Source organism: Vombatus ursinus, unplaced genomic scaffold, assembly GCF_900497805.2.
Source record: "Vombatus ursinus unplaced genomic scaffold, bare-nosed wombat genome assembly UNPS02014807.1, whole genome shotgun sequence".
Classification (NCBI taxonomy): Eukaryota; Metazoa; Chordata; class Mammalia; order Diprotodontia; family Vombatidae; genus Vombatus; species Vombatus ursinus.
In genome coordinates, this window is record NW_020954585.1 from 42,966,837 (window position 1) to 42,992,633 (window position 25,797).

Here is a 25,797-nt window from a genome sequence, read left to right on the forward strand (position 1 = left end):
AATTACCTTTGCATATGTGTGCGCGTGCATGTATGTGCATGTGTGTGCATGTTCGCACACACAGTTACCTCCTGGAGGTGTGTGTGGAGTGTGGTTGTGTGTTACCCCCAGGCAGAGCCCACCACACTGTGTATAGAACACCTGTTTGTGTGGGCACAGAGATGTATATTTCTATGACATATCTATACATATTTGCGTGTGTGTATGTGTGTACATGTGACCACATGGTGTGTATATAACCTGTTACGTATTCCATACACACATAGATTTATCAGCGAAGCTGTGTGTCCTGTATGGGTTTGTGTGCATCTGTGTTTATCTGAGATCATTTCCCACCCTCCTCCTCCCCCTCCAGTCTGCACAAGTTCACGTGGAGATGTAGGCACAGACACAGAGTCACTCAAATATTGTGCAACCAGGCATTTTTCCACAAGATTGTGGATCCTTCATATACACACAACCAGATTGCTATCTGTACTGTTTCTGCCTCTAGCTTTCATGTTGGTGCATATAGAGGCCCTGACACCCCAAAGCTGGCAGGGGCCTCACCTGGGTGACTGCATAACACACACACACACACGCACGCACACACACGCGCGTGCTCACATATGCATGTACACAGATGTGCATACACATGCCTCATTTGTCTGAGAGAACCTGGGGGAAGTGATGGGTGTGCATTTGACATACCTCCTGGAGCCTGACAGAGCTAAGAGAATGCAGGGGGGCAGGCAGCCAAAGGCTTGGAAGCAAGATTTCTTTCTGTCCCTGAGGCCCAGTTTCTCCTATGCTCTCTGCTTTAGTCTTGTAGACCCAACACCCATCTTTATCCCAACTATGTGTTCCTGTTAGTGCTGGGTCCCACACTTCTTCCCTCTCTGCCTCAGTAACATGGGCCTTGGCTGCCAGCCACAGCAGAACTCAACATGCCCTGAGATGCACCCAGCCTACGCTCGAGCTCCATAGTTAGTTTTTGAGCCATGAAGCTATTAATTAGTTACTTTATTTTGCTATGTATTTGTCTCAGTTGCATCAGGACTACCATATTTCCTTGTGTATCAACTGCCTTTGTTCTAAGGCCATGCCTGGAGCATTAAATGGTTCATACAAGGGTTGGGCATTCCTCTTCCCCCCCTCCCCCCAGCCCCCTGAAGGGGGGGGGGGGGGGGGGGCCAGGAAGTACAGCTGCTATATGGGTAGACTCTTCATTCTTGTGGTGCAGCTAGGGTAGTGTGGGGGTGAGGAAGGTCTCCTATGCCTTCACTCAGGGCGTTGTTTAGGTTAGCATAGCCCAGGAGCTCACGATAGTTCAGCCTTGCTCTCCACACCTAGGGGCCCCATATTCCCCTCTCTGGCTGGAGAGAGCTAGGCTGGACCTCCCTTATGGTAGCAATAAATAATTCTCCAGCCAGGAAAGACATGCCCTCTCAGGGATGGGCAGCTCTGTGTATGTGTGTATGTATATATGCATTAGTATGTGTATGTGTATTAGTGTCTTTGTTTCATGTGAATCTCAGTACACACACACATACACACAGAAATACACACATACACACAAGCAACAGGTTCCAGAGGCCTCCTTTGGCCCACTGGTTGAATTATGCACCAGACATAGATGATGTTGGAATGCCTTCTCCCAGGCTATATCTCCATGTTCAGATATGTGTCTGTTTCATTTGCACACCCACCAACATGGTTGGATTTATGCCAACATGCACACACACCACCCTTGGATCACTGATGTTATCACATTGGCATAATTCCTCAATCTCCCTCCTTCTTTACTCCATCCCTTAAGCATACATATATGCTCCTGCACATACCAGCCTTCATGAGTCTGCCCTCAGGGTGTGGCTAATTAGGGATTTTTAGGCCTAGCTGATCCCATATGGAACATACGCTAGAGGTGAAGTTGACATATAAGTGAACTTCCCACATTCTACAACCTCTTTCTCATATGTATGTGCATCACACACTCCCTTGGTCAGATCAGGTGTGTTCTTATATGTAGGTAATGGCTGTGGTTGCTGTGCCCATTCCAGAGTGGCTGTCTACAAGAAAGTTACTTCTTCTGCCCTGGTCAGTAGAGGCCTCTCTGTTTCCAGGAAAAGGCAAGCCAGCTTCTCAGAACAGAAAGTATTTGCTGTTTGAGTTCCTTTCCTCCCATTCCTGTCTCTTTGTAATCTCTTTGGTTGAGGCCTTTGTGGAAACCTAATAACCAAAACCCTTTTCTAGTGAGGAGCCACTCACCCCTCACATTACCCTTCCAGACTTAGACTGTTTCCCACAGCCCCTCTGCTCCACCATCACCCATCCTCAGGTCCCCTCAGCCCCTGCTAAAGTCCTCAAACCAGGAAGCCCAGACCAGCCTAGGATAAAGGCCAATAATGCAAAAACAGACAGACTACTCCCCACCCATCTGCACATACACACATACATTCACACATATGGAAAGAATCCTGGAATGAGCATTCAGGAAACCCAGGTCCTAGTCTTTGTTATGCCTTTCAGTGTGTGTCACTTTGGCCATGTCTCTTTCCTTCCCCCTCTCTGGGCTTCAGCTCCCTCCTTTAAAAATGACAGTGATAGACTAGATGCTCTAAGGTCTTTTCAAATTCTGACATTCTGTGATTTTTACACGTACACATATGTAAACACATACATATTTTCTTGCCCACTCTGTGTTCAGAGACAGCTCCCACAGGGTGCCAATTCTACATCACTTCACCCTGTGCTGTCTACATGGTAGATGTGCCCACATGCCCATCCTGTGTTTGCCAATTGTCCCCATTTTCACTTCTTCCACTCCCCCATCTAAAGGTTTCCATCAGAACCTCTGAGAATCCCATCAGAACTCCTTTCACCATTTGGGTCTTCCTGTGTTCTGGGAGGTTATGCCCCAGTGATCCCACCACCTCCCCCAGCAAGTCTTCTTCGCCCTGGGGTTTCTGTCCTTGGTTCGGGGGGGTGAGTGGTAGAGACACGTTCAAGAGTCATCAGAGGCATGTGTCCATCCATGCTATGCTGCTTGTGCCTGTGTGTTCAGATGTCTTGTCTGGGTACAGATGTGTTTGCATGTAAATGGAAAGGTGTGCACAGCTGTCCACACAAAAGAATACCCCCCAGGGTATGTGGGCATCAGCTATGTCTCCCTAAGTCAAAAGCCCTCCATGGATCCTGTCCACATATATCCATGGGTTCAGGCTGGCCTGGGGGTGGGATGGAGGGGGTAGCCAGGGGCACCTCTCCCCTTCCTTTCCACACACCTGCCTCCCCCAGTTCTGCCTCTCACTAAGCACACTGTGTGTACATCCCATGTGCCCGTGGGTCTCTACACACGCTCCCAACGCGCTCCAAGCGTGTACACTATGTGTCTATGCATTACCCCACCCTTCCCCATCCAGCTCTCCCCTCTGCCTCCCAACCCTTCTCCAGCCTGACCCGCATCGAAGGACACGATGGATGGACGGCCCCAGGCTCTCCCCACCGCCCCCCTCTCCGCTGTGCAGCCGTGTGCGTTGGCGTGTGTTTCCGTGTCGCTGGCGTGTCGCCTGATGTAGCCATGTTTGCTGACATGAGCCCTTGCCCCCCCCCCCCCCCCCCCGTTTCTCCCGTTGGTTTCTAGAGTTCCTCTCATTCTCCCGCCCATCCCCACCTCCCCATCCTCCCTTGCCCCCGCAGAGCGAGGATAGGGTGCCTGGGACGCCGGGGGCTGGGACCAGGACATCGGGATCCTAAGGAGAGGGATGCGGCAAGGGAGAGGACCGAGGACGGGAAAGCCTGCCCAGATCCTGGGCCGATTCTGGCCTCGACTCTTAGTCTCTCCCCACTGGTCCCCAAGGCTCCTCCCTGTCTCCCCACTCCTGCCTCCGGACGCCCTCACCATTGGTGCCCAAGAAGCAAACGGAAAAAAAAAAGGAAAATAATGACCCTGACCCCACCCCACAGCCTTGCATGTCCCGTCCCGAGACCTTCCCACCCTGGGCCGGGCCGGGCCCCCACGGGAAAAATAGCAAACGTCCAGCCAGCGGGTCAGCCGTGTGCTGCCTCTCCTTCCCCTCCCCACTGCTGGGGATGGGGGTCGCGACAGGGCGGAGGGGAGGGGGGTGGGTGTCAGCGCGACACGCAAGTGGCCCAGGGGGTCTGTACAAGGGTGAGCTGACAGTTGGGCAGACGGAGGGACGCAGATGCCAGAGGCAGGAGTGTCAATGTAGTGTGATCTTTGCCCTGGGTCTGAAACCAGCCTCCCTGGGCCAGAGTTGGGCACAGAGTGAACTCATTCATTTAGACATGAGGAAGAAAGGCAAATATGTTTAATATCAAGAAGACTGGGAAGGTCGATGATGGGCTAATGCTATGGTAAAGATGGCAAGCAGAGCCAGTCTCATGGGAGGGTTCCAACAGGAGAACAAGGCAGAAAGCAGCATAACAGACTGTATTGGGTCCCGAGTTCTCAGGTGAGGCCTGGAGTTTGTGGCTAGGGTTAAGAGGCCAGATCTAGAACCCTGGGTGATCTTAGGAATCAGCTGTCACTGGGTGGGGGGGGGGGGGTGGGGAAGGGGAGTAGAAAGGCACTGAATTCAGTCTAGAATCTAGGTACACCTCTCCCCAAGGCCGTATCTTTTCACTCACAGTAGAGAGGGTTAGAAATCAAATCCTCCAGATGGGTGTCAGAGAATGGCATTTAGCACTCAGATCTATCTTTTCCCAACCCTGGTGACTAGGAACATGTATGGAATTTCCCTCAGTAGAGTTAGAGAAAAGAATCTAAAACTATGAAATGCAGCACTTCTCAAGGTTGATCCTTAGGTGAAAAATCCCCTGGATAGGGTCATTTATGGGAAACCAGGGCTCACTCACTAGGTGAGGAGAGCCCCTGGCTGGTATCAGAGGATGGAATTTAGAACCCAGGGCCTCCAACCTCCAGGGCTCAGTCACGAGGAAGGGGACCGGGACACCCCTTTCTGGTCTTCACCCAGGAAACAGTTCGGTCTCTACTCTCCTCCCAGCCATAGAGGGGCTGATAGTCAAAATGCCTCCGGGCTTTGTCTGTTTGCACAGTGAAAGTGGTGTTTGCCAAGGATAGAGTATAGGGGTTGATTAAAGCTGTATAGACCACCAAAGGCCGGAGCAGCCACTGCAAGAAAGCATTGAGGGTAGCCAGGAGGAATAGCAGGAAGTAGGGCAGAAGGGGCTGAGTTCCCAGGAGGCCAATGCCGCAGGGGCCCAGGATTTCCAAGTTGAAGTCCTCATAGCTCTTGTAAGGGGAGTCGTCATAGCAGAAGTAGACTTGCCCACCCATAGTGGTGGCTCTGGAGCCTAGCTCCCTAGCTGCCAGCACATGCATCCAAGCAACATTGCCTGAGGGGACAGAGCAGATGCTGCTCAAACACCCACTAGCCCTAAAGGCAGCTCACAGAGATACTGCAAACACCTAGTCTCCTTCCTTGACTACACAGACACTGAGTTCCCTTCCCAGCCTGTACCTCACCTGTACAGGTACCCAGCCCCTTCCCCAGGTCTGACTCTTGCTAATGAGAGACTCTCTCCCTCTAGCCTTTTCCCATATACATAACGCAGCTTCCCCAGACCCAGTCCTTGCTATTCCATAACCTGGCCTTTGCCTAGAGGTTTGACACACTCCTGGCCCTTATTCCATCTATACAGCGTTTGGCACCCACCCCTCTCCTCCAACCAGAGGGCTTGGTCCTCACCTGCATAAACTCGGCCATGTTCCACAGAGGCAGGGACAGTCCTGAAAAGCCATCCACCAGCGCGCTGGGCCTTGCGGTAAAAATCGAGCATGAGCTGGTGGCCTTCACCATAGATCCCCGTGGGACGTAGAGCGCATGTAACCAAGGGAAGTCCACCCCGGACCTGAGCAGGAGAGGTAGCTGTTGAGACCCAAGCTTCCTGACCCTCCCTTCCCCCCTCCCAGCTCACCTAACTACATTCATTTGTACGTGTTATGGAAGCAAACAGGTGAACCCCATATCCCCAAACTGCAAGATCTCAGGCATCTTCCAATGGCTTGTTTCATCAATGTATGTACAAATACATACAAGAGGGCTCATATCTGTGTCCTTGAAAGCCATATACTGGGGATTGGAAGACCTAAATTGCCGTCTTGGCTCTACCTGGGCCTTAGTTTCCCCAGGGGGTGGACTCAATGCCCTCTAAGCTCCAGTGCTATAAGATTCCCAGACCCAAGCATCTGAGTCCCCTTACCTTTCTCCCATTGGCCTCAAGGACTAGCCTCTCTGCCTGGGCCTTGCTTCGGGGATAGGGCTGTGTATGTATAGCCTCGTAGGGGGTGTCCTCATTGCCCCTGGATGTGGGAGAGAGAGCATACATACAGTGAGCCCCCTACATCCAGTGGGATAGGTCTAATACTTCAGTACTTAAATATGAGTTCTCTACGTTTACAATTTTCAAAGTCCTTTACAAACATCATCTTGTTTTCCTCACAATTGCCTTGTGAAATAGATACAACTATTATGATGCTACTAATTTTTTAGAAGAAGATCACATGGTATAGTGGATAGAAAGATGATCTTGGGGTCAGGAAGATCTGGGTTCAAGTCCTGACTCTGATACGTACTGTGTGAGCCTAGGCAAGTCATTTAACCTCTCAGTAGTACCTCAGGCAACACTCAAAAGATTAAGACCAGTTTTGCCCATCTGTACCAACATGCCAGGAATCCCCTACCCTCATGATCTGAGGAAATGGGCTCAGAGAGATTGTCACTTCTATGGTGGAACCAGCCTGGGACCCAGTTCTTCTGGGTTCAAGGTTTTCCTGAACTGTTTTTTTCTGGACTAGGGCTTTCCCCTGGACCCCCTAATTCTGCTTTAAAGTTTACAAAGGACTTCCAGTCGCCCTCAACTATGCTCCGAGATGAGTTCATTATCATTTTATAGAACAGGGCCCCTGCAGGAGTTGGGAAGGGTGGGGGCAAAGAAGGGAAAATGGGGAGTACCGGTAGAAGGGGTGTCCCTTGGTGTTGGGCCCCAGAGCCTCCATGCTGCTCGTGTATACCAGGAACTGAGTCCCAGTCTGCACACAGGCTTCAATCACATTCTGAGTCCCTGGGGGGAGGAGGTGGAATTTCTTCTCCTTTCTCCCCAGCCTCCCTCCTATTCTAAGCATACCCCCCCTCCACCTTCCCACCCCCCACTGGGCAAAGTTTTCTTGGCACAGAATTCCAGGGGAAAACCAATGGGTGGGAGAGAAAGGGAGAGAGAAAGGGACATGGTCAGGTTAGTCGCACAAGTTGGGGAGGGAGCTACCCAGAGGGACTAGGCTGGACTCCCAGACTAGGTTTAAAGATCCCTCACCCTGAACATTGACCCTGTAGATGACCTCAGGGTCATTCAGTCCCCACACATCCACCAGCCCTGCCATGTGAATGACTACATCTGCTCCAGCTAGAGCTGCCACCACATCTTCTGCACGAGTCACATCCCCCTGGATTGGGGTCACCTGCACGGGCCCTGAGAGAGAACAGATGTTGGCCCCACATGACGTATCCCTCCCAGTCCTTCTCCTCCCCACCCCCACTAGAGTAACACCCTCTAATCAAACTTTCCATCTATGAGTCACTCCTCCCCATCCAGATGCGATCCACCCATAAACACATTTCCCTGTGAGGACTGGAGGGAGAATCCGGATTGCCTCCCTTTGTAATGGGGAGCAAAGAAAAGATCTGGCCCTGGGAAGGAACAAGACCTGAAAGTCGAACAGCTGGATCCCTGACAGGTCCAAAAGTACCTCCTCTTCCCTCACCTGGCTTTAGCGCCTCCAGCCAGGGCCCCAAGTGGAGGTCAAATACTCGAAGCTCTCTGAGCCGGGGCTCCATCTCCAGCAGGGTCTTAACCATATGTTCTCCCAAGAAGCCGCAGCCCCCTGTCACCAGGTACACCAGATCCGGGCCTCCGTCTGTCATATCTAACTTCGGTGAGAAAAACAGGCTGGGCTGGGCAGGCGGATCAGTGCATATTCAGGCCCTCCACCTTCCAGGGCTATCTTCTCTGCTCTTCCCAAATGGCTTATTTTTGGTTTCTGGGAGCCCGGCCATACTCACCCATCTCCCACAAAGGCTCATCTATGACTCTTATATAGGCAGAACATGCACATTATGGCCAGAGAGCTGGACTCTGCCAGGCTTTACTGTTCAAAAATATCTGGGAGCCAAGGTTTAATCACCGGATGGGAGCAGAGTAGGGTGGGAGGAGAAAGGGAAGGGAGGATCCTGATAAACTCTAAGCCCCAACGATACTTTGTTCCCGACTTAAGCTGAGGAAATCAGGAGGGGGAAAGGGTACGGTGGGTTGGCAGAACTGTGTAAGTGTGTGGAGGGGGTTGTGTGAAATGGAAGGGGGGAGCTAGGGTTGAGGACATCGGGTGGAACTAAAGATGAGAACCTCCTACCTGGAAGAGGTCAGCTCTGCAGTGATCTGTCAGCTCCTAAGCTTGTAAGACACCTTCTAAAACCCTTTAGGACAAAACCTTGGCCACCCCTCTTACAAAACTCAGCTCTCCTATCTTTCCTTTTCCGTCCTCCCTCCCCCCATCCCAGCTATTATCCTAAGTACAGCCCCTTCTAGGAACCAACCAACCTACGGTCCCGAGTGACTCTCCTTTGGCCCCGCCTTCATCTCTAGTGGAGAAAGCACCTCCTGCTGCCCCAGACTGGCTACTGCGGATTTATAGTGGTGACTATCCACTATCCCTCAATTCCCTGACCCTCTAGACTGAGGCCAGCTGGACTCATGTAAAACAAAAGGAAGGGATGTTAAGACTGGGAAAATGGCTTCAAGGCTTCAGCTGTTTACCCACCACCATTATTCACCTCATATTTCCCTTCACTGTCCTGCCCCCCCTCCTTAGGGTTGGGCAGGGCAGGACAAGGGGCTCGGGTAAGGAAAGTGAGTTCAGGGGAAGAGGTCTAAACTCATCTCATTGGAACCCATTCATATAATTTCTAGTCACAATAGTTACTCGCCATCAGCTAGTCCCCGGGCAAGTTTCTCTGCATTTAAACAGTTGATAATAGGCAGAATGGAAACATTTCAGCATCAAGATGAGAATGAAGAGGTGGACAGATGCCTGAGCACACCACTTCCCATTCACCTTACCCCAACTGATGATCTTTAAGGTCCATTCCAGCTCTAAATGTATAATCCTAAATTACCCATGCTCACGTACCTCAAAAGTCCAGTCCTCCCTATCCATTTTCCCATAAACATCAGGTACTGACAAATTCTTACCACCACAATGCCATAAAGGATGGACAACTTTTGTACAATAAAGTTTAATCACAATTATAAAAATGTGGCATCGGGTCCGAGGCATCCGCGCTATTAACATATGTACAAAACCAGGCCAACAGGAGTGGGGAGGATAAAGCTGGGGTCAAACCCTGGGGGCCTGCGCCATCTGTCTTCTCCCAGCCCCTGGCCAGCTGTGCAGCCACTTATGGGGTGGGAATCTGAACATGGCCTTTTGAAGAACAGGGCAGAAGCAGCTTAAGGGGGAAGAGGAGACACTCTCCCATGTCCCGACTCCCCTTCCCCCAGGCCTGGCCTCAATGCCTCTAAAGCCAAAAGTGAAGGCCCAGGTTTCAGATAACCCCTTGTGGCCTCTTAGGCCTAGTATGGCCAGACGACAAGGCCAGGGAAATCATAGACCCCTGTCTTCCCTGGTTTGGGGGAGGAGGGAGTATCAATACCAGGGAAGGGAGAGATTCCCAGCTGGGGTCCAGGAAAGAGCTCTCCTGAGGGGAGAAAAATATGGCCAGCTGCTCCAGAGACCCCAAAATGGAGAAGAAAAGAGGTGTAGGGGGAATAGCCCCCCATAAAACAAAGTGGGGGGATGGGAAAGTCCTCCCCCCTCAAAGAACAGCATCTGTACAGGCCGGCACCCCAGGTTTCCACAGGAAACAGCCGCTAGCAGCTACAAAACATTTACAGTTTCTTCTCCGAAAAGAAAAAAAAAAGTGGGGGCAGAACCTGCCTCATGTTTTGGGCATTCCCTACAACCCAGAATCTGGGAGACCCATACTCCCCACAAGGGGATGGGGGGGGAACACTCCAATTATTTTTTTCCTGTATTTAGGTTCCTAAAAGGTGGGGTGGATTTTTTTCTGCTAATCCTGCAGAGACCTCATGCCCCCTACCACTCTCCCACCTTATCTTGGGAACCACAGGAAACAGAGGCTCAGGGTCTAAGTCTGAACCCCAGAACATAAGTCAAAGGGCAATTCAAGCCCTCACTGGTTCTCTAGCCTGTGGTGGGAATAAATTAGGGGCATGTATGTGTGTTGGAGGAGGGGATGGTAGGGTAAAGCCAGCCCCTCCCTAAGGCCCTCAGTTGAGGGAACCCCGGCAACTTTCAGTGCCACACAAACATGGGATCTTGTTGTCTTCCAAGGGGAATTTGTAGTCATAGGTGATCTCTTCATCCACCCCAATTGGCTGCTTGGAGTAGATTACAATCTTCTTCTGGGCCTCGATGGTGATCACCTTGGCATAGCAGTTGGGCTATGGTTGGAGAAGAGAGTTATTAGCTTTGACTTTGGCCCCTTAGCTACTGCACCCTTTTCTCCCAAAAACCAAGTATTCTGAGCCACGTTTCCCCTTCCTCTGCCTTCATCTTGCTGTCCAGCTCTTTTAAAAGTGCCCTCCCAAACCCAAATAAGTAGTCCAGAACCAGTCCCTGCCCCCGGGCCCAGCTCTCACCGTGCAGCAGTGATTGATGAATCGTGCCAGATTTCCACATTTTGTGGCATCAATGATGGTGTCATGGTCCACTCGAAACAGATAGCTGCTGCCAATACCCTCCTGCACATACCGTTTCTCTCTCATGTCAGCCACCACCTGACAAGCCAAGAAAGGTTAGAAAAAGTTTTCCAGAGAAAACCAAGATCTTCCTTCTTCCCCATCTAAGTCTTTGAAACTTTCAGTATAAATGATATTAGATGTCATGTTTGTTATCCAAACACCCTTCACTCACACTTGCTTTGGCATACTAGGCTTTCCACTCTTTAGGCCTGTGACTTGTCTACTGTGCCTCTGTGCTCATGCAATAAAACAATTCTCTCCATCTCACACCTCCTTCATGCCCATTAAATTGTCTTTTTGCATGATGAAATAGCTCTAAAAATTCCACATCTTCCATGAAAAGCCTTCTTGAGTTGATTTGGTTCTGACACGGTTCTTCCAGTGTTACCACTATTCTCCAGTTGTATACTTACCCTTAGCCCCTATAGAGGGGATTTTATAGAGGACATGCCCTAGGTATGGATGTGTCCACATCACTGCTTATCTCTTAGATTCTCATTTTGGCTCAGAGCTGCGACCATATCTCCCCTAAGAATACCACATGCAATTTGAGGCCTAATCATTTTTATGCTGGTAGTAAGGACAAGGTAGCTTGTTTACCTGACGTATGTTCTGTCCCACATACTCTATAACCATCTCATCAGCTGCAATGGGTTCCATAGCAAAAAGACCCCACTCATGGATCCGGCTCCTGCCAAATCGGAGTTTTTTCTTCCGGAACTACAGGGGTGGAGAAGAAAGAAGAAATCCAGGCATAAGGGATACCATCAAGCCCTGCCTCTTTCCCCACTGCCCAAGTCAAGTTCTTTACTTTCTCACTATGGCTGTGATTCATGAACACAATGGGTGTGTGGTTCTAGGGGACTGCCCCTCCCCCAAGGTAAAAGGCCACATTCTCTCGCTTCTTTTCTGTTCTAAGACATCCCCAATTCCTTGCTCCCCAACAATGGCACATGTATCTCACACATACACACACACACACACACACACACAAAGCTCCCCCCTATCCTTGAAACTCCACCCACTCGATTAAGGCTTCTCTCCTGTTATGGCTATGCTCCATGCACAACAGTAATGATTGCTGAATCCCAAAGTCTCAGAGCTCTGTATCCCCCATCCCCCCACCCCACCCCACCCCACCCCCCACCTCAGCCAATTGTTCTCACCTTGAGCTGATTCAATTTTAGCAGGTCACTGTCCACAATGGCTGATGTACCAATGGCACTCAGCAGCCTACGCTGCTCTGACCTTCTTTCTGATAGCACCCGGTTTGTCCCCTGGGAAAAAAAAGGACCTCATCAGTGGGGAAGTGCAGGGAAAAGAACAAAAACTGCTCAACTGCCGAACACGGCCCTGGCATCATTACCTGGGTGTCTGAGCCCTCCAATTGACGTGCTGAGACAGGACAGACATCCAAGTACTTATCCTTTTCTTTCTTACTGATGGGGTAGTAACCCTCGCTCCGAGCTGAACCTGTCTGATGCTCCCGGGGCCCATCCAGGGGCTTTCGCTTACGTTTGGGAGTGGTCAAGTTGGTAAGTAAGATATGGTTAAGGAAGAAAACAGGTTTTTCAGTGGCCCACTCCCAAGCCCATCAAAGGTTTAACTGTTTGCAGCTCTCCCTGACCACCCTTCCCAGTCTGGAAGGAGAGCAACCTAAACTGGACATGAGAGTGAATGCTGAGGTAAGGGAAGCTAGGATGTGGGGAGAGAAGGCAAGAGACAGACATACAGCCAATTTTAATAACCTACCAACCTTTGTCACAACACAGATCTCCCAAAGACCACGAAAATGTATCAGGCAGAGAAAAAAGAAATGAAATGGACAAGAACGAAGGTGAAAAGTAGCAGACAAAAAAAAGAATACTTAACAATGAAGTCAGAAAAATCATTAGTGAAATGACTGTGAAAAAGAGAGAGAGGGAGAGTGTGTGGGGGGGGGGACTTGAGGCTTCTGGTACAGTAGCTCCCACATCTGCTAGCCCAACCCAGAGAGGTCCAGGATATTGGTGTGATGTACCCAGTGGGTATCATTAAGCCAGTCGGCTCCACTGTCCTGCTGCAACAGCCTCTCGTAGGTGAGTCGTAAGTAGCCCATGTCCTCAGCATCAAGCCCAGAATTCCAGATGTCATACAGGATGGTCATCTGCTCAAACTCACTTCGGGGCTCATAGCTGGGTGGAGGCGGAGGGGCAGGTGGCAATGGCTGTCGACGGCGCCGGGCATGGGATCGGAGGCTCCTACGCCTCAAGGTGCCCTCCCCATCACTGCTGCTGCTACTACTCTCTGATGACTCTGACTCTTCCTCCTCCTCCTCCTCCTCTTCCTCCTCCACCTCAGCAACCACCACCTCAGGAGCTTCTAGGACCTCATCGGCAGGTGAGCTGAAGACAGTGGCAGGGGAAGGAAGTTGTTCCACGGGTCTGGAAACTGGAGCAGGGGGAACAGGCCGGACAGCCAGAGCATAGTTGTGCTCCAGAAGAACATGAACGATTGAGGGACCTGCTGGACCCAAACGCTCAGCCTCATCCGAGGTCTCTGTGGCCTCAGAATCATCCCCTACAGGTAGAGTGACTAGCCCTCGCCGAGCCGGAGCTGGAGTCAGGGCCAAATCTGCCAACACTGCTAGGTCTACTTCAGTCCCGGGTTCTTCTTCTTCCGGCAGACGACCCCGACCTCCACTCCGGTTCCGCCCCACCCGGGATCCATCCTCTGGCCAACTCTTGACCAGAGAAGCATGATCCAGGGGCAAATTTCGAATGGTCCGATCCCCACCTCGGGAGATTTTTCGGGGAAGGGGACCAGGAGGCTTAGGTGGAGGTGGCACAGGTGGGGGAACCTCGGGGGTTGGGGGGGTTGGGGATTCCTCTGATGCAGAGAAGGAGACTGTTTTCCGACGCTTTTTCGGTGGTGGGAGAAGTGGGACAGGAGAAGATGGACACTCCTCAGGATGAGGGGCAAGAGGTAGGGGAGGAGAGGCTTGGGAGACAGCTGGTGGCTCTGGAGGATGTTGAGGTGTCTCAGGCAATGGTTCTTCAGGAGGACCTGGTGAAAGGGATGTGGTAAAGAGAGCATCACAAACTCAGCCTTCAATCTGATGTTCTTGTAAAAAGCTGGGATTTATCCCCATACTATGTTATATTATAACACAATTATAACAATTTACTGACCACTACTCAGGGAGAAATGCTATCATAGGATCAAGAGCCACAGGAGACCTTAGCTGAAGGTGATCTAATTAAACAAAGCTATTTTACAGATAAGAAAACTCAGACCCAGAGAGGGGAAATGACATTTTCTTTTTTTTTAGGCAATTGGGGTTAAGTGACTTGCCCAGGGTCACCCAGCTAATAAGTGTCAAGTGTTTGGTCTGAGGCCGGATTTGAACTTAGGTCCTCCTGAAGGGAAATGACATTTTAGAAGTCACAAAATTAATACACAGGAGAACAAGGATTTGAACCCAGATCTTCTGACACGAAATCTAAGTGATCTTTCTACTACTCCACAATGAATTCACTACTCCCGTTTCCTCTATTCACTCAAAACTCCAAAGTTCTTTTTCCAAACAGAGGGCACATACATATATGCGTAACTTCAAGGCCTATATTTTCATACTCAACTCTCCCACAAATCTACCTACCTGGAGGCCTCACCAGGACCTTCTCCAGCTCAGGGACAGGCATGACAAGTGGAACTGGAGCCTTCTCTTGTTCTGGCTCCTCCACAGGGACAGGGAGGTCTGATGGAACGTCCCGAGGGGGTGACAAGGCTGAAGAAACTACCGATGGCTCCTCCTCCTCCTCCTCTTCTTCTTCAGATGCAGAGGAGGAAGATGAGGAAGAGGAGGAGGAAGAAGGGCTTGAGGAAGAGCTACTAGAGGAGCTGCTGCTCTCAGAGTCTGAAGTGCTGTCATTCTCACCTTCTGATTCAGCACACAGAGAGTATTTGGAGGAGGAGGCACTCTCCTCATCCTCACCTGGAAGTCCGATTGAGAAAAGGTAAAGAAAAGGCAGTCAAGATAGCGGAGAAGGACCCATCTAGAGCTCATTACACCTAAATGGGCAGGGATAGGGCCCAGATCTTCAAGGAATGCAAAGGAAAATTGTCGCAACCAAACGCAACACTGAAACATAGGGCCTTGTGGAGGGGACAGCTGACCACGCCTACAGGAGATGCTTTCCTCCTACCCTCCCTTAAGGTTTCCAAAATGATAGCTTCAATTCACCTCCAGATGCCTCCGCCTCCTTCTTACTGGTCTCCATGGTTTCACTGTGCTCTTCTTCCTCTTCCTCATCCTCATCATCTTCTTCCTCCTTAGGAAAGGGGATAAAAATAAGCTACTGATTCTCCATACTTGTTTGTTTTGTTTCTTTGGCTAGGCAATGGGGTTAAGTGACTTGTCCAGGGTCATACAGCCACTAAGTATCAAGTGTTTGGTCTGAGGTTGGATTTGAACTCAGGTCCTCCTAAATCCAGGGCCGGTGCGCCACCCAGCTGCCCCTGATTCTCCATACTTCTGAAGAGGGACCCAAGCCCCTAACCAGGACAAGGTGTTACACAAAGCCAGTGAGATTTCCTGGGCCACAACACACTTGGATCCAGAGCGCAGAGGCTGGAACATACGCTCCAGTATCATTCCTGCTGCCCAGACTGAAAAAGCAGAAGGTCCCTGGTTCTTTGAAAGGGAGAGATGAAGCAATAGGGAAAGAAGACAAAACAAGGCAGCCAATTCGGACAAGCACAGAGATGTTCTGCTGATATAGTTAAGCTCCTCACCACCATCACCAGCAGAGACATCTCACTCACCTTCTCAGAGGAAGACTCTTGTGATGCCTCCTCCCCTTCACTATCCAGAGCAAAAGGTTTTCTGTGTTTGCCCTGGGCCTTACTCCTCTCCTCTTCCCTCTTTGGGCCCTTCACCCCTGGTCGACTCGACTCTCCAGCTTCCTTCTCTCGATCGGGTTCTAGACATGAATGTATTGTCAAAAGTAATCCTTAGTATTTGCCTAATACTTCTAAAATTTTTCAAACAATAGGTAATGGGAGAGTTATGCCTATTTGCAGGTAAGAAAATGGCTACACAGTGAAAGTGACTTGCTCAAAGTCAAAGCAAATTAGTAGCAGAACCAAGACTAGATCCACTTAGCTTCCAATCCAGGGAAATACCTCCAAAAACTGTTTTACCCAATTCCAAAATCTCCATTCTATTCAACTCCTCTGGACATCTTGGCCCCAAGTCTCTAATCCTTTCTCCATAGTTCCCCTCTCCTCTCAGAAACTAGATATTCTGTTTCTGCCCTCCAGACTGGGACTCTTACTAACCATCTTCATCGTCTTCAGCTGGCGTAGAAGGCCGTGGCCGCTTTTCTTCCCCACCCTCTGAAATTTCGGAAGGCTCTTTCCGCTTCACCTGAAGGAGGGAGAGAATAAAGAAGAGACACATGCTTAATCTAGACTCCAGACAAATTCATTTCCCTATTACTTCCAACCCTAAGATGGGAACTCTCACCATCCCCCATTTTTTCCTGCTCAGACTCTAGGAGTCCCAGTTTCCAGCACCTTGAATGAAGGTAGTCGAAGTGCTCCTCGAAGCCCAGAGCCGAATCCAAAGCCTTCAAGGCCTGCTGCACCCCCACTCTTGGCCCAGTCCACAAGGGAGAGCGGCCCTGGCTCCTTTAGTTTTGTTTTCTCCTTGTCCTCCTCTTTTGCCTGCTGCTTAGCTGCATTCTGGAAAGGCTGTGAAGAAGGGATAGGCATGAACTCTGAGTAATCCAGCATCTTACCGAAGTGATTCTTTTCATCCAAAAACTATTCCCAGATCCTATGTATCCAGCCAACTCCAATATTTTCCTCTATCCTCTTTTGTTCCCAAAAGTTCTGTTTTTTTTTTAACTCCTATTATCTCTTAAACCCAAGGACAGGGGTACAGAATCCCAGGAGGACCTCTACCCAAAGCGCCCACCTCATCTCTGACCTCTCCAAGAGTGATTACCTAGACAATACATCTAATGATGGGTGGCTTATCATTATCAACTCATTCCATTTTTGGAAAGCTCCAACATTTTAGTAAATCTTTAGAGTGAGTTGAAATCTGCCTCCTTATAATGGTCATGCACTGATCTTCATTCTGAAGCCTTTGGGAAATCTGAAGAATCAATCACGGCAGTAGCCCATCCCTTGGGGAAATCTTCTATTCTCCAAACTAAATACCCTCAGTTCCTTCAATCATTCCTCATACAACAACCTTTCAAGTGCTTATTAGCTTCAGCTTTCATCCCAGCCCTGGGTGTCCAGGTCCTCAGCAGCCTTCACTCTCACCTTAGCCTTTTCCTCTTTACTTTCCCACCACTGGTCAAAAGCTCCAAAAGCTACATTTTCCACCATCTTGCGGTTAAGGTCTCGTTGCATGATGTTCTTCATCTCTTGCACCAGAGTAGCCAGCACCCGGCCCACTGTGCCAGCAGGAGGTGGAGCCTTCCCCTCTGCCATTTCTACCTCTTCCCCAAGAGGCAGGTGTTCCTCCTCCCTTACAGCAGAGGAGGAAGGCAAGGGTTCTGCCTGCAAGGGCAGGTGATAGGTCTCACGGGCATAAGCCCCTCGGCTCTCCTGTCCAGGGGCGTACAGAGCATAGGGTAGTGCATATGCAGCTTCTTGATGTGGAGGGAATGGAAGGAAATGCTCCCCAAAACCTCCACTAGGGGGGGCTGCTGATGAAGCAGTTACCCCAGTACCCTGCCTCAGCTGGTGCAACCGGGTCAACATTTGAGTCTGCATCTGGAAGGACATAGGCATCCCTCCCCATTGAGCCCCAAGTCGGTCCATCAGCTCAAGGGAGTTGACAAAATCATAGATGTGTGGGGGAGGGGGTGGTGGTGGAGGATACTCAGGGGGTGGGGGTGCCTCTGGCCGAGGCGGAAGAAGGTAGGCGGGCTGATGGGGATAGCCCAGGGGAAGGGGAGCCAGAAAGGGTGGAGGTGGAGGTGGGGGAGGTGGGGGAGGCGGAGGTTGTGGGGGTGAGGGGGCCGTTGGGGGTGATCCTCCACCATCATCGTCTGAGATTTCCATATCTTCGCCAGAAGAATGAAGAGAGGTCTAGAAGAACATGGGGAGAGAAGAATTAAAAGGATTCTACTCTCTGCTTCCCAATTCACTAAAAAACTGAGAAAACAAGATCCCCTCTCAGAACTCAGGCTCTTTCTCATGTTTTTCTCTTCTCACCTGATCCTGCCCATTGGCTTTGGGAGATTCTCCAGTTGCCCCAGGTTCAATGCTCCCCAAAGGAACTACATCCTCAAAATTTGCTGGGGCTGGGGGAGGTGTGCAAGGCCCATGAGCTGGTCCCAGCAGGACCTCACTCCCAGCTTCTCTGGCCCCAGGGCCCACACTACCGTTGTCCTCCTCTTCTTCTGTGTCTGAGGCCAGGAAGGAAAACTTGGATCGTTGTTCCTTCAGCAGCATTTCAATCCGAGAATCTAGGCTGCTATGCTGGGCAAAGGGCACACTCTCATTGGTGATCTCTGGGTCAGGTGAGCAAGATCGAATAGGGGATGCTGGGCAAGGTGAACTCCTTGCTTCCTCTTGTTCAGGGCTGGCCCCCCTACACCCTCCACTGACAGGTTCTGGAGGCTCTGGAAGTGCAGCCTCTTGGGCAGGAGGTCGATAGTCCTGGTCAGCTGGGCGACTGGGCTCAGGGGGCAGGTAGGAGGTGTAGGAGGGTGGGAAGCGCTCAGGGAAAGGGGTTCCTGGGGGCTCCTCCCGGGGTGCACGACGAGGTGGGTAGGAGGCATGGCGCTGGTATCGACTACCGCTCTCATAATATGGTGGATAGTGTGAGTCAGAACTACGGTAGTGGGAAGAGGAGGAGGAGGAGGAAGAGGATGAAGATGAAGAAGAAGAGGAAGAGGAGGACGACGACGATGATGATGATGATGACGACGACGACGATGAAGAAGAGGAGGCAACAGTGGTAGCTGAAGAAGAGAAGTGTCGGCGGGAAAAGGAATCCTGGTAGCTGTTCTCTGACCGACGAGGCTTATAGGAAGAAGAGGTGGTAGAAGAAGAGGAATCTGGATGGTAACTGGAATAGCCAGGAGTTCCTTGCCTAAAGGAAAAAATAAAAGATCAAGAAGGATTAAGAAGAAGAAATCCCTTCCTAAGCTTATATGGTATCAAACTCAAGTATTCTAATTTCTAGGCCCCCAAAATCCTTTGAAAAATACATCTCCCATAGGAGCCAGGCCTCCCATATTCCTAAAACAGACTGTAAATTCCCTGACCACAAGGACCATGTATTCCACACAGCACCTGGCACGAGGCCTTGCACATGGAGTAGACGCTCAACAAATGTTTTTTCATTTTTCTTTCTTTCTTTTTTCCGAGGCAATTGGGGTTAAGCGACTTGCCCAGGGTCACACAGCTAGTAAGGGTTAGGTGTCTGAGACCAAGTTTGAACTCAGGTCCTCCTGAATCCAAGGCCGGTGCCCTATCCACTGCGCCACCTAGCTGCCCCTTCAATAATTTTTTTTTCAAATAATAACAGAAGTAAACTCAGACTCAGATGTTTGCTTTCCAAGTATTAGTTCCCAGATTTTGGTAGCTGAGGGAACCCAGGTATTTCCCCTTTCCATACCTACTGGAATAGGCAGAGTCCTGGGAATATGGGGTGCTGCCCCGGGAGGTATAAGGCGTCCCTTGAGAGGATTGTGGTGTGAACTGGCCATAGGAGGATGGGGTGTCTTGCCGGCTACTAGAGTAAGCTGTGTCCTGAGAGCAGGGTGTGCCATTACCAGGTGTGACTGGCACAGAAGTGCTTGATGCGTAGACTGAATCAGATGAAGGCCGGCGTCGAGATTCCGTCTTGGGAGAAAGGGAGAAGAGAAAGTTAGCAGGATACTCACTTCACCCTCTTCAAGTCAAGTACTTTACTCACTTGAAAAAAGATCCCAGCACTTTTTCCCAGGCCCTTCTTACTCACATTCACTCTTATTCCTCACTTGGAAGTCCTTACTCACCTTACTCCTTCCCTCTTCAATCTCCCAACTACCCTGAATCCAGTCCCCCTCCAGGAATCCAGGCATTTTACCTCCCAGAATCCAGATGGCCCAACCCCAGGTAATGCCAGTTTCTCACCGTTTCAGTGGGTATTGCAGATCCTTGCAACTTCTCATTCAGGACTTTGCCCTCTGTGGGCACTGTTTGGGGGGTATAGGAGCCATTGACAATCAGTTCATAGTATTTCATCCGTTGTTGCCCTGGAAGACAGGAATCAAAAAAGTCAGTCTAAACAAGTGGAAAGTATTAGCCAATTTTCTATTTGACAGTCCAGCTTTTCTCTCTGACTTTAAATTCCCCATCCCTTGGTCTAAGAACATGAAAGTCAGTTTCTCTCACCCATCTCTAACTTTAGGATCTCAATTCTTCTTCCTTTCCCAATTATCTAGATTTTTTTTTTCCAAACAGGAACAGATCAGGATTGTAAGAGACAGGGAAGGGACATCACCTTTGATGTCAAGCTGGGCGTGGATGATATTGCCCATGACCGGGGTGTGATGGAGATGTTTTACAGTCTCTTTGGCACCCCGAGTGCTGGCAAAGAGCACTCGGGCTAGGCCTAGATGCTTTCGGGTTCGGGGGTGCAACAGGATCTCCACCTCCTCCACCTCTCCATACTTGCGGCACATGTCCTTCAGGAAGGTCTCCCGAACGTTGTCATTCAGCCGGGCAAAGGTCACTTCCTTCAGTGGGACCTGCCCAATGTAGAACTCGTCAAGCTGTGGAGGGGAAAGCAGGAGCTGGGTCAGGATCCAGAGTCACCCTGGCATGGAATAGAGGCTTCAGGAAGATCTGCTCATGGACAAGAGGCAGAGCCACAGGACACTGAGCCTCGGTCCAATCTATAGATTCATGTGTATATGTTATGGGCAGGAGAAATAGGGAAGAGGAAACTCCACTGAACACTAAGAGAGATGGCCACAGAGATGACTTGAACAAGATGATCCCATGATACAAAAAATGAGAAGTCATGGTCCTAAACCTCCTTTGGAGTGAATGCAGGAGCCAGAAGGATAAATCTCATAAAAAGCCATAGAAAAAGGACTAAATGAGGCAGCTAGGTGGCACAGTGGACAGAGCTCCAGCCTTGGAGTCAGGAGGACCTGAGTTCAAATCCAGCCTCAGATACTTAACACTTACTGTGTGACCCTGGATAAGTCACTTAACCCCAATCACCTCACCAAAAAAAGCAAAAAAGCAAAACAAAACAAAAAGGACCAAATGGGCACCAAGAGGAAAGTGTTCACAAGTCCAAAGACCTGAACCCCAAGATGGGGAAAGTCAAGGCAGGGAAGTCCTATGAAAAGACACAGAATTTAGAGTTGGAACTAACCTCATAGGTCATCTAGTCCAACACAAATCTGTGTAGAAATCCCCTCTACAATATCCTTGACAAGTGCTCAGCTACCTGAGAAGAGCAGTAAAATGGAATTTACTTCCTCGTCCATCTTTTGGACAATTCAAATGACTAGAATGATTATCTGAGGTACCTAGGAGGCAGAGTAGACAGAGCACTGGACCTAGAGTCAGGAAAACCTGAGTTTAACTCTGGCCTCAGACACTTACTAGCTATATCTCAGGGCAAGTCACTTAATGCCTGTTTGTCTCTATTTCCTCAACCAAAAATGGGGATAGTAACAGTACTGTCCACCCAGGATTGTTTTGAGAATCAAATAATATTTGTAATGGGATTAGCACAGGGCCTGGTGCATAGTAGGTGCTTAATAAATCCATCCTTCCTTCCTTCTCTTATTTAGACAAAATCTGCCTCTCCTAACTTCCCCTCACTGTTAGGAGTTACACCCTGAGGCCACAAAACCCAAGACAAATCCCTTTTCCACATGAGAATGTAAATAAAATGCTCTGTAAACCTCGAAACACATTTTTCTAGCTGTTATTCCACGTAACAGCTCTTCAAACATTTAGAGACAGTGATCATATCTGTTCCTACTCCATAGCCCCCAGTCCTCTTTTCTCCAGACTTAACCTCTATAGTTCCTTCAAATCTCGTATGTAATGGTCTCAAATTCCTTTAACATCCTGGTCTCTCTCCTCTAGAAAAGTTCTAGATAAGTCAATGTCTTTCTAAAAATGAGGCCTCCAGAACTGAGCATATTATTCCAGATGTGATCTGACCAGGACAGAATATAGAGGGAACATAACCCATTTCATTCAGGACATTGCTTCTATTAATGCAGCCCAATTCAAATTAGCTTCTCATTTTGTGAGATCTGCAGCTATGACTAGCATGCCAAGGAAGATCATAAGACTATATGAGAGGGCAACTTTTGGGACTCCAGAATCTTTAATACCATCCCTTTTAACTAAGCATGAGGTTAGCAATGAAATCTAGGGATAAAGCTGCTACCACTTAGGATACCATCATTTTTCATACCACACAAAACCCAGATTCAGAAATCATATGAAGTAGATATCTTTTCCGCTCTCATAGTTGACTGAGTTCTCACCAGAATGTCAATCATCTCTTCTCCAAAGGCCAAGGTCATTTACGCCACTGTTCTAACTAAAAAACAATAGCTAATCATAACCACTAAGGAAAGCTTACCTAGGCTCAACCACAAGGTGAAATTATAAGTTGCTAGGTCAGGACACTTCACTCAATTATTCACCAATGCTACGTACAGAGCTCATACTCTTGCTCAAAAACAAGCCCCTTCTTTGGTTGCCTATGTGGATTTGCACATTTCCCTACAACCGTCACCCTCCATAAAAACTATCAGATCATAAAAGTAACATAGACTTACCTTAAACTTAGGGACTGGGAGGGAAAGATCCCTGTTTTTGGACCAGGTGAGTCGTTGACGGGGGTCTTGGAGCTTGCTAACAATCTTGTATCCTGCATCCTGGGGTGAAAGATAAAGGAAAGCAATTTAATCACTCTGGGGGAAACAATTTAAGAACTTAGGTGCAGAGTCGGCTGAAAAATAGGACTGCCAACTTTCTGAAACAAGAGCAGGTTACAAAGAACAGAAATTTTAGGAGACAAAATTACCTGCCCAAGAAGCTTGGGGAGAACAGTTTAGGCAAAATAACTCACATTGACACTGAAGTGAATCCCATCATAGCGGTAAACTTTCTGTGGGAGCCGGTGCAGTGCAGGGTCCACGATGAGTTTGTAGTTTCGCCACTGGAAGTTGGGGGGCTTTTGCCCATCTCCCCCTCCTTCCTGGTCCATCCTGGCTCATTTACACTATAAACAATTAGCAGAAGAGAGTAAGGCCCTGAACTCCCATAGCCTTCCTTCACACCTGTCTATATCCAGAGCCCTTTCAGGGCCCCAAACCATCCCCCACAGACAACCCAGCCCTTTTAGGATACCACTTGGTCTTCCATAAACACATCTCTTCAACCCGGGTACCAAACAGTGCCTCATATATATCTGCTCAGTCCTTCCTCCCCGCAAACACATCCCTCTCCCCATACCTATTCCCCACAGCTTCCTTTCATCCGTAGTCTTCTGCTACCTATACATTTCCAACCTTCCTCCCGTCCACATTGCAGAAAACCCCGGTCCCCCCAGCCTTCCTTCCCCCATATGTTCCCTTTCTCCCACCTCTAACCCTTCCCCCTTCCCCTAACATACACATTTCCCACAGGTGCAACTTTCCCTCACTGATAACCCCTTACAGCTCCCTCCCTCCCCCCAAAACTTTCTTCCCAAATACATCTCAACAGCCTCTATCTCCCCCAACATAACCTGCTCTTATACACATTCCCTACAACCCCCCATCACCAAAAGGGAGGCCCCCCACGTCTCGCTGCACCCTTCCTCTCCCTCACCCCCCCTTTCCCCAGACACATCCCCTGTGAGCCCCTTCCCCCCATCCCTGGGTGCCCCGAGACACTTCTCTGCTCAAACTCCGTTAGGAACCCCAACCCAGGACGCCCTCCCCTCAGCCCCTCACGCCCCCTGCCCGGCCCCTCCCCCCTCGGACCGGAGGCGCGCCCCCCCTAAGCCCCGCCCCCTCCGCCTGTCTCTTCACCCGCGGCCGGCCAGGGTCGGTGCACCGCTCTCCGATCCCCTCCTCCCCGCCACCCCCAGCAGCTCCCTGGGGCCCAGGGACCCTGCGGCTCCCAACCAGGAAGGTGGAACCTTCCTCCGGGGCCGCGGCGGGGCTCCGGAAACACCGCGAGACCCTCCGGTCCCGGCCCCGGCCCCGGCCCGGGCCCGGGCCCGGGCCCCCGGCCGGGGAGAGGGGACGGGAGTAAGGCAGGGGGAGGAGGCAGCGCGCGCGGCACTTCCCTCTCCTCGCGCACCCCCGCGAGCCGCCCCCTCCCCACCCGCGCGCGCCGTCCCCTCCCCGCCGAGCGCGCGCGCGCACCGCGTTCTACACTCACCCGCTCGGGGCGAGCGAGTCGCTCCCTCCCCTTCCCTTTCCCACCTCGCTCCACCTCAGCGGCGGCGCGAGACCCGGCCCCGCAGCGGCAGCGGCGGCGGCGGTGCCCCCACCACCACCTCCCTCCTCCCCGGCGCGCGCACCAAACACCACCGCCACCTGCGCGAGGCCCGGCGGGCTCTGCGTTCACCGGAGCACATTCGACACTGGCGCCTCCAGGAGCCTTGGGGGTGGAAGAGAAGAGATTCCACCTCTCCCTTCCCTCCGGATGGTATGGGAAGGAGCAATGGGGGGAGCCGGCAGGCCTGTCGCATCCCTTGAAGAGCGGACCTCACCACTACTCTCCCTTTGCTCAGTTCTGGACATGTGACGAATCTGCAACTGCTAAAGCGGCGTCGAGTCCCTGAGGAAAAGGGGGCGGAGTGCACGGGCGGAGGCCGGGCCGGAGCTGGGTAGGAGAGGTTAGCGCGTTGGACGACCGTAGATTCGCCAGAGACGAATCGGCGGTAGCAGAACTTGCGCTATTTCCTGCGTCCGGCTCACTGTGGAGTAGAAATTCCAGATTCGCAGATTCACCAGAGGCCCCGTATCCTGGCTTCGCTCAGGGTGCCGGGTCTGTATCGGAAAAATAACGCCGGTGTTAGCGTACGGCCACTCATATCCCTACCAGCAGACTAATTTGGCTTTTCACCCTTGATTGTGTTTCTCATAAATGCCACTAAATTTCCCTACTTTGGTATCAGAGACAGAAGATGAATCCAAGCGGACCCACGTTTGAATTAAAGGACTGCGTCAGGGCCGTCTTAAATAGGCTTGTCATCGGAGGGACGAATCTGCAGATCCCCATCCCGGTACTTGACAGGAATGCGAATCTGCGAGCGGGAGTCGGGCAACTAGCGGAAGGGGCGGGGCTTGGGGGGGCACGGCCTGCCGGGGGGGCGGGGCGAAGAGTTGTGGCGGCGGGAGGGGGTAAGTTCTTTCCGAAGTCCCGGGTCAAGCCCAAAACCTACCCGCCCTTCCCACGTGGGTCTTGTGGCCATGACAGTGGTGCTTTTGACATCAGTGTTGGAACTGTGGGCTCCGCTGCTCACTGGCTCTGACCTTGAACAAACACCTTGAGCGAGCGTGACCACTTCTCCTAGCCTCAGCTTTCTTATCAGTGAAAGGGGGATAATTCACCCCGCACCTGTTCAGTGTGATCTAGGTGTGAAGTCATTACCCAGCCAAGGAGGATTGGCATGGTAGGAACACTGGGGTCAGGAGTTTGAATACCTTGACAAAGCATCTCCCTTCCCTGAGTTTACTGTCTCATCTCCTAAAGGACGGAGGCTAGATGATCTCCCAGGTTCTTTTCTCTCTGAATCCTATGACCTTTCGGGAAAAAATGAGGAACAATAGTGGAATGGCCGCTTGTTTTGGAAGACAGAGTAAAAAAGTTTAGGATCTAGAGGGCATGCAATAAAACTTGGGGGGGGGAAGGGTTGGAGCAACCTGTCCCCCACCCTCCCCCCAACCCCTGCCAAAAAAGTCTAGGAATATTTTCCCA

At 50.6% G+C, this 25,797-nt stretch overlaps 2 protein-coding genes across 8 annotated transcripts; both read right to left on the reverse strand.

Moving 5' to 3' along the window:
• Positions 1-4,291: 4,291 nt before the first annotated feature.
• On the reverse strand, positions 4,292-8,576 carry HSD3B7 (hydroxy-delta-5-steroid dehydrogenase, 3 beta- and steroid delta-isomerase 7). Of its 4 annotated transcripts, none has more exons than XM_027874706.1 (7): positions 8,432-8,576; positions 7,787-7,948; positions 7,339-7,494; positions 6,981-7,089; positions 6,229-6,328; positions 5,715-5,877; positions 4,292-5,361 (listed from the first exon to the last, which is right to left on the reverse strand). In XM_027874706.1, the coding sequence occupies exons 2-7, from the start codon at positions 7,944-7,946 to the stop codon at positions 4,931-4,933; spliced, it is 1,119 nt and encodes a 372-aa protein (XP_027730507.1). In that variant the 5' UTR covers positions 7,947-7,948; positions 8,432-8,576; the 3' UTR covers positions 4,292-4,930. The 4 variants fall into 4 exon arrangements, with proteins under 4 accessions (XP_027730507.1, XP_027730506.1, XP_027730504.1 ...); XM_027874705.1 differs by having other exon boundaries at positions 7,787-7,952; XM_027874703.1 differs by lacking the exon at positions 8,432-8,576 and adding an exon at positions 8,085-8,353 and having other exon boundaries at positions 7,787-7,952.
• Positions 8,577-9,285: 709 nt separating this feature from the next.
• SETD1A (SET domain containing 1A, histone lysine methyltransferase) lies at positions 9,286-24,565 on the reverse strand. 4 transcript variants are annotated; one of them, XM_027874683.1, is made up of 19 exons: positions 24,411-24,565; positions 22,952-23,104; positions 22,659-22,757; positions 20,342-20,612; positions 19,972-20,093; positions 19,472-19,698; positions 18,061-18,943; positions 17,161-17,934; positions 16,402-16,578; positions 16,165-16,252; positions 15,649-15,806; positions 15,068-15,155; positions 14,483-14,818; positions 12,850-13,887; positions 12,209-12,381; positions 12,009-12,119; positions 11,443-11,562; positions 10,741-10,878; positions 9,286-10,542 (listed from the first exon to the last, which is right to left on the reverse strand). In XM_027874683.1, exons 2-19 carry the CDS (start codon positions 23,087-23,089, stop codon positions 10,369-10,371), a joined length of 5,115 nt encoding a protein of 1,704 aa, XP_027730484.1. In that variant the 5' UTR covers positions 23,090-23,104; positions 24,411-24,565; the 3' UTR covers positions 9,286-10,368. The 4 variants fall into 4 exon arrangements, with proteins under 4 accessions (XP_027730484.1, XP_027730483.1, XP_027730482.1 ...); XM_027874682.1 differs by lacking the exon at positions 24,411-24,565 and adding an exon at positions 24,297-24,329; XM_027874681.1 differs by lacking the exon at positions 24,411-24,565 and adding an exon at positions 24,253-24,312.
• Between the last annotated feature and the right edge of the window lie 1,232 nt (positions 24,566-25,797).

Bases quoted from the DNA above. Each gene is read 5' to 3' on its own strand.
- HSD3B7 (XM_027874703.1), bottom strand. From the start codon at position 8,105: ATGAGCCTTTGTGGGAGATGG. The intron at 7,495-7,786 runs GTGAGGGAAGAG...GTTCTCTCTCAG, and splicing joins GCTGGAGGCGCTAAAGCCAG to GGCCCGTGCAGGTGACCCCA. The intron at 7,090-7,338 runs GTGAGGGATCTT...TCCTCCCCCCAG, and splicing joins CTACAGGGTCAATGTTCAGG to GGACTCAGAATGTGATTGAA.
- SETD1A (XM_027874683.1), bottom strand. From the start codon at position 23,089: ATGGACCAGGAAGGAGGGGGAGATGGGCAAAAGCCCCCCAACTTCCAG. The intron at 13,888-14,482 runs GTAGGTAGATTT...CCCTTTCACCAG, and splicing joins GGTCCTGGTGAGGCCTCCAG to GTCCTCCTGAAGAACCATTG. The intron at 10,543-10,740 runs GTGAGAGCTGGG...CTCCAACCATAG, and splicing joins TCATCAATCACTGCTGCACG to CCCAACTGCTATGCCAAGGT.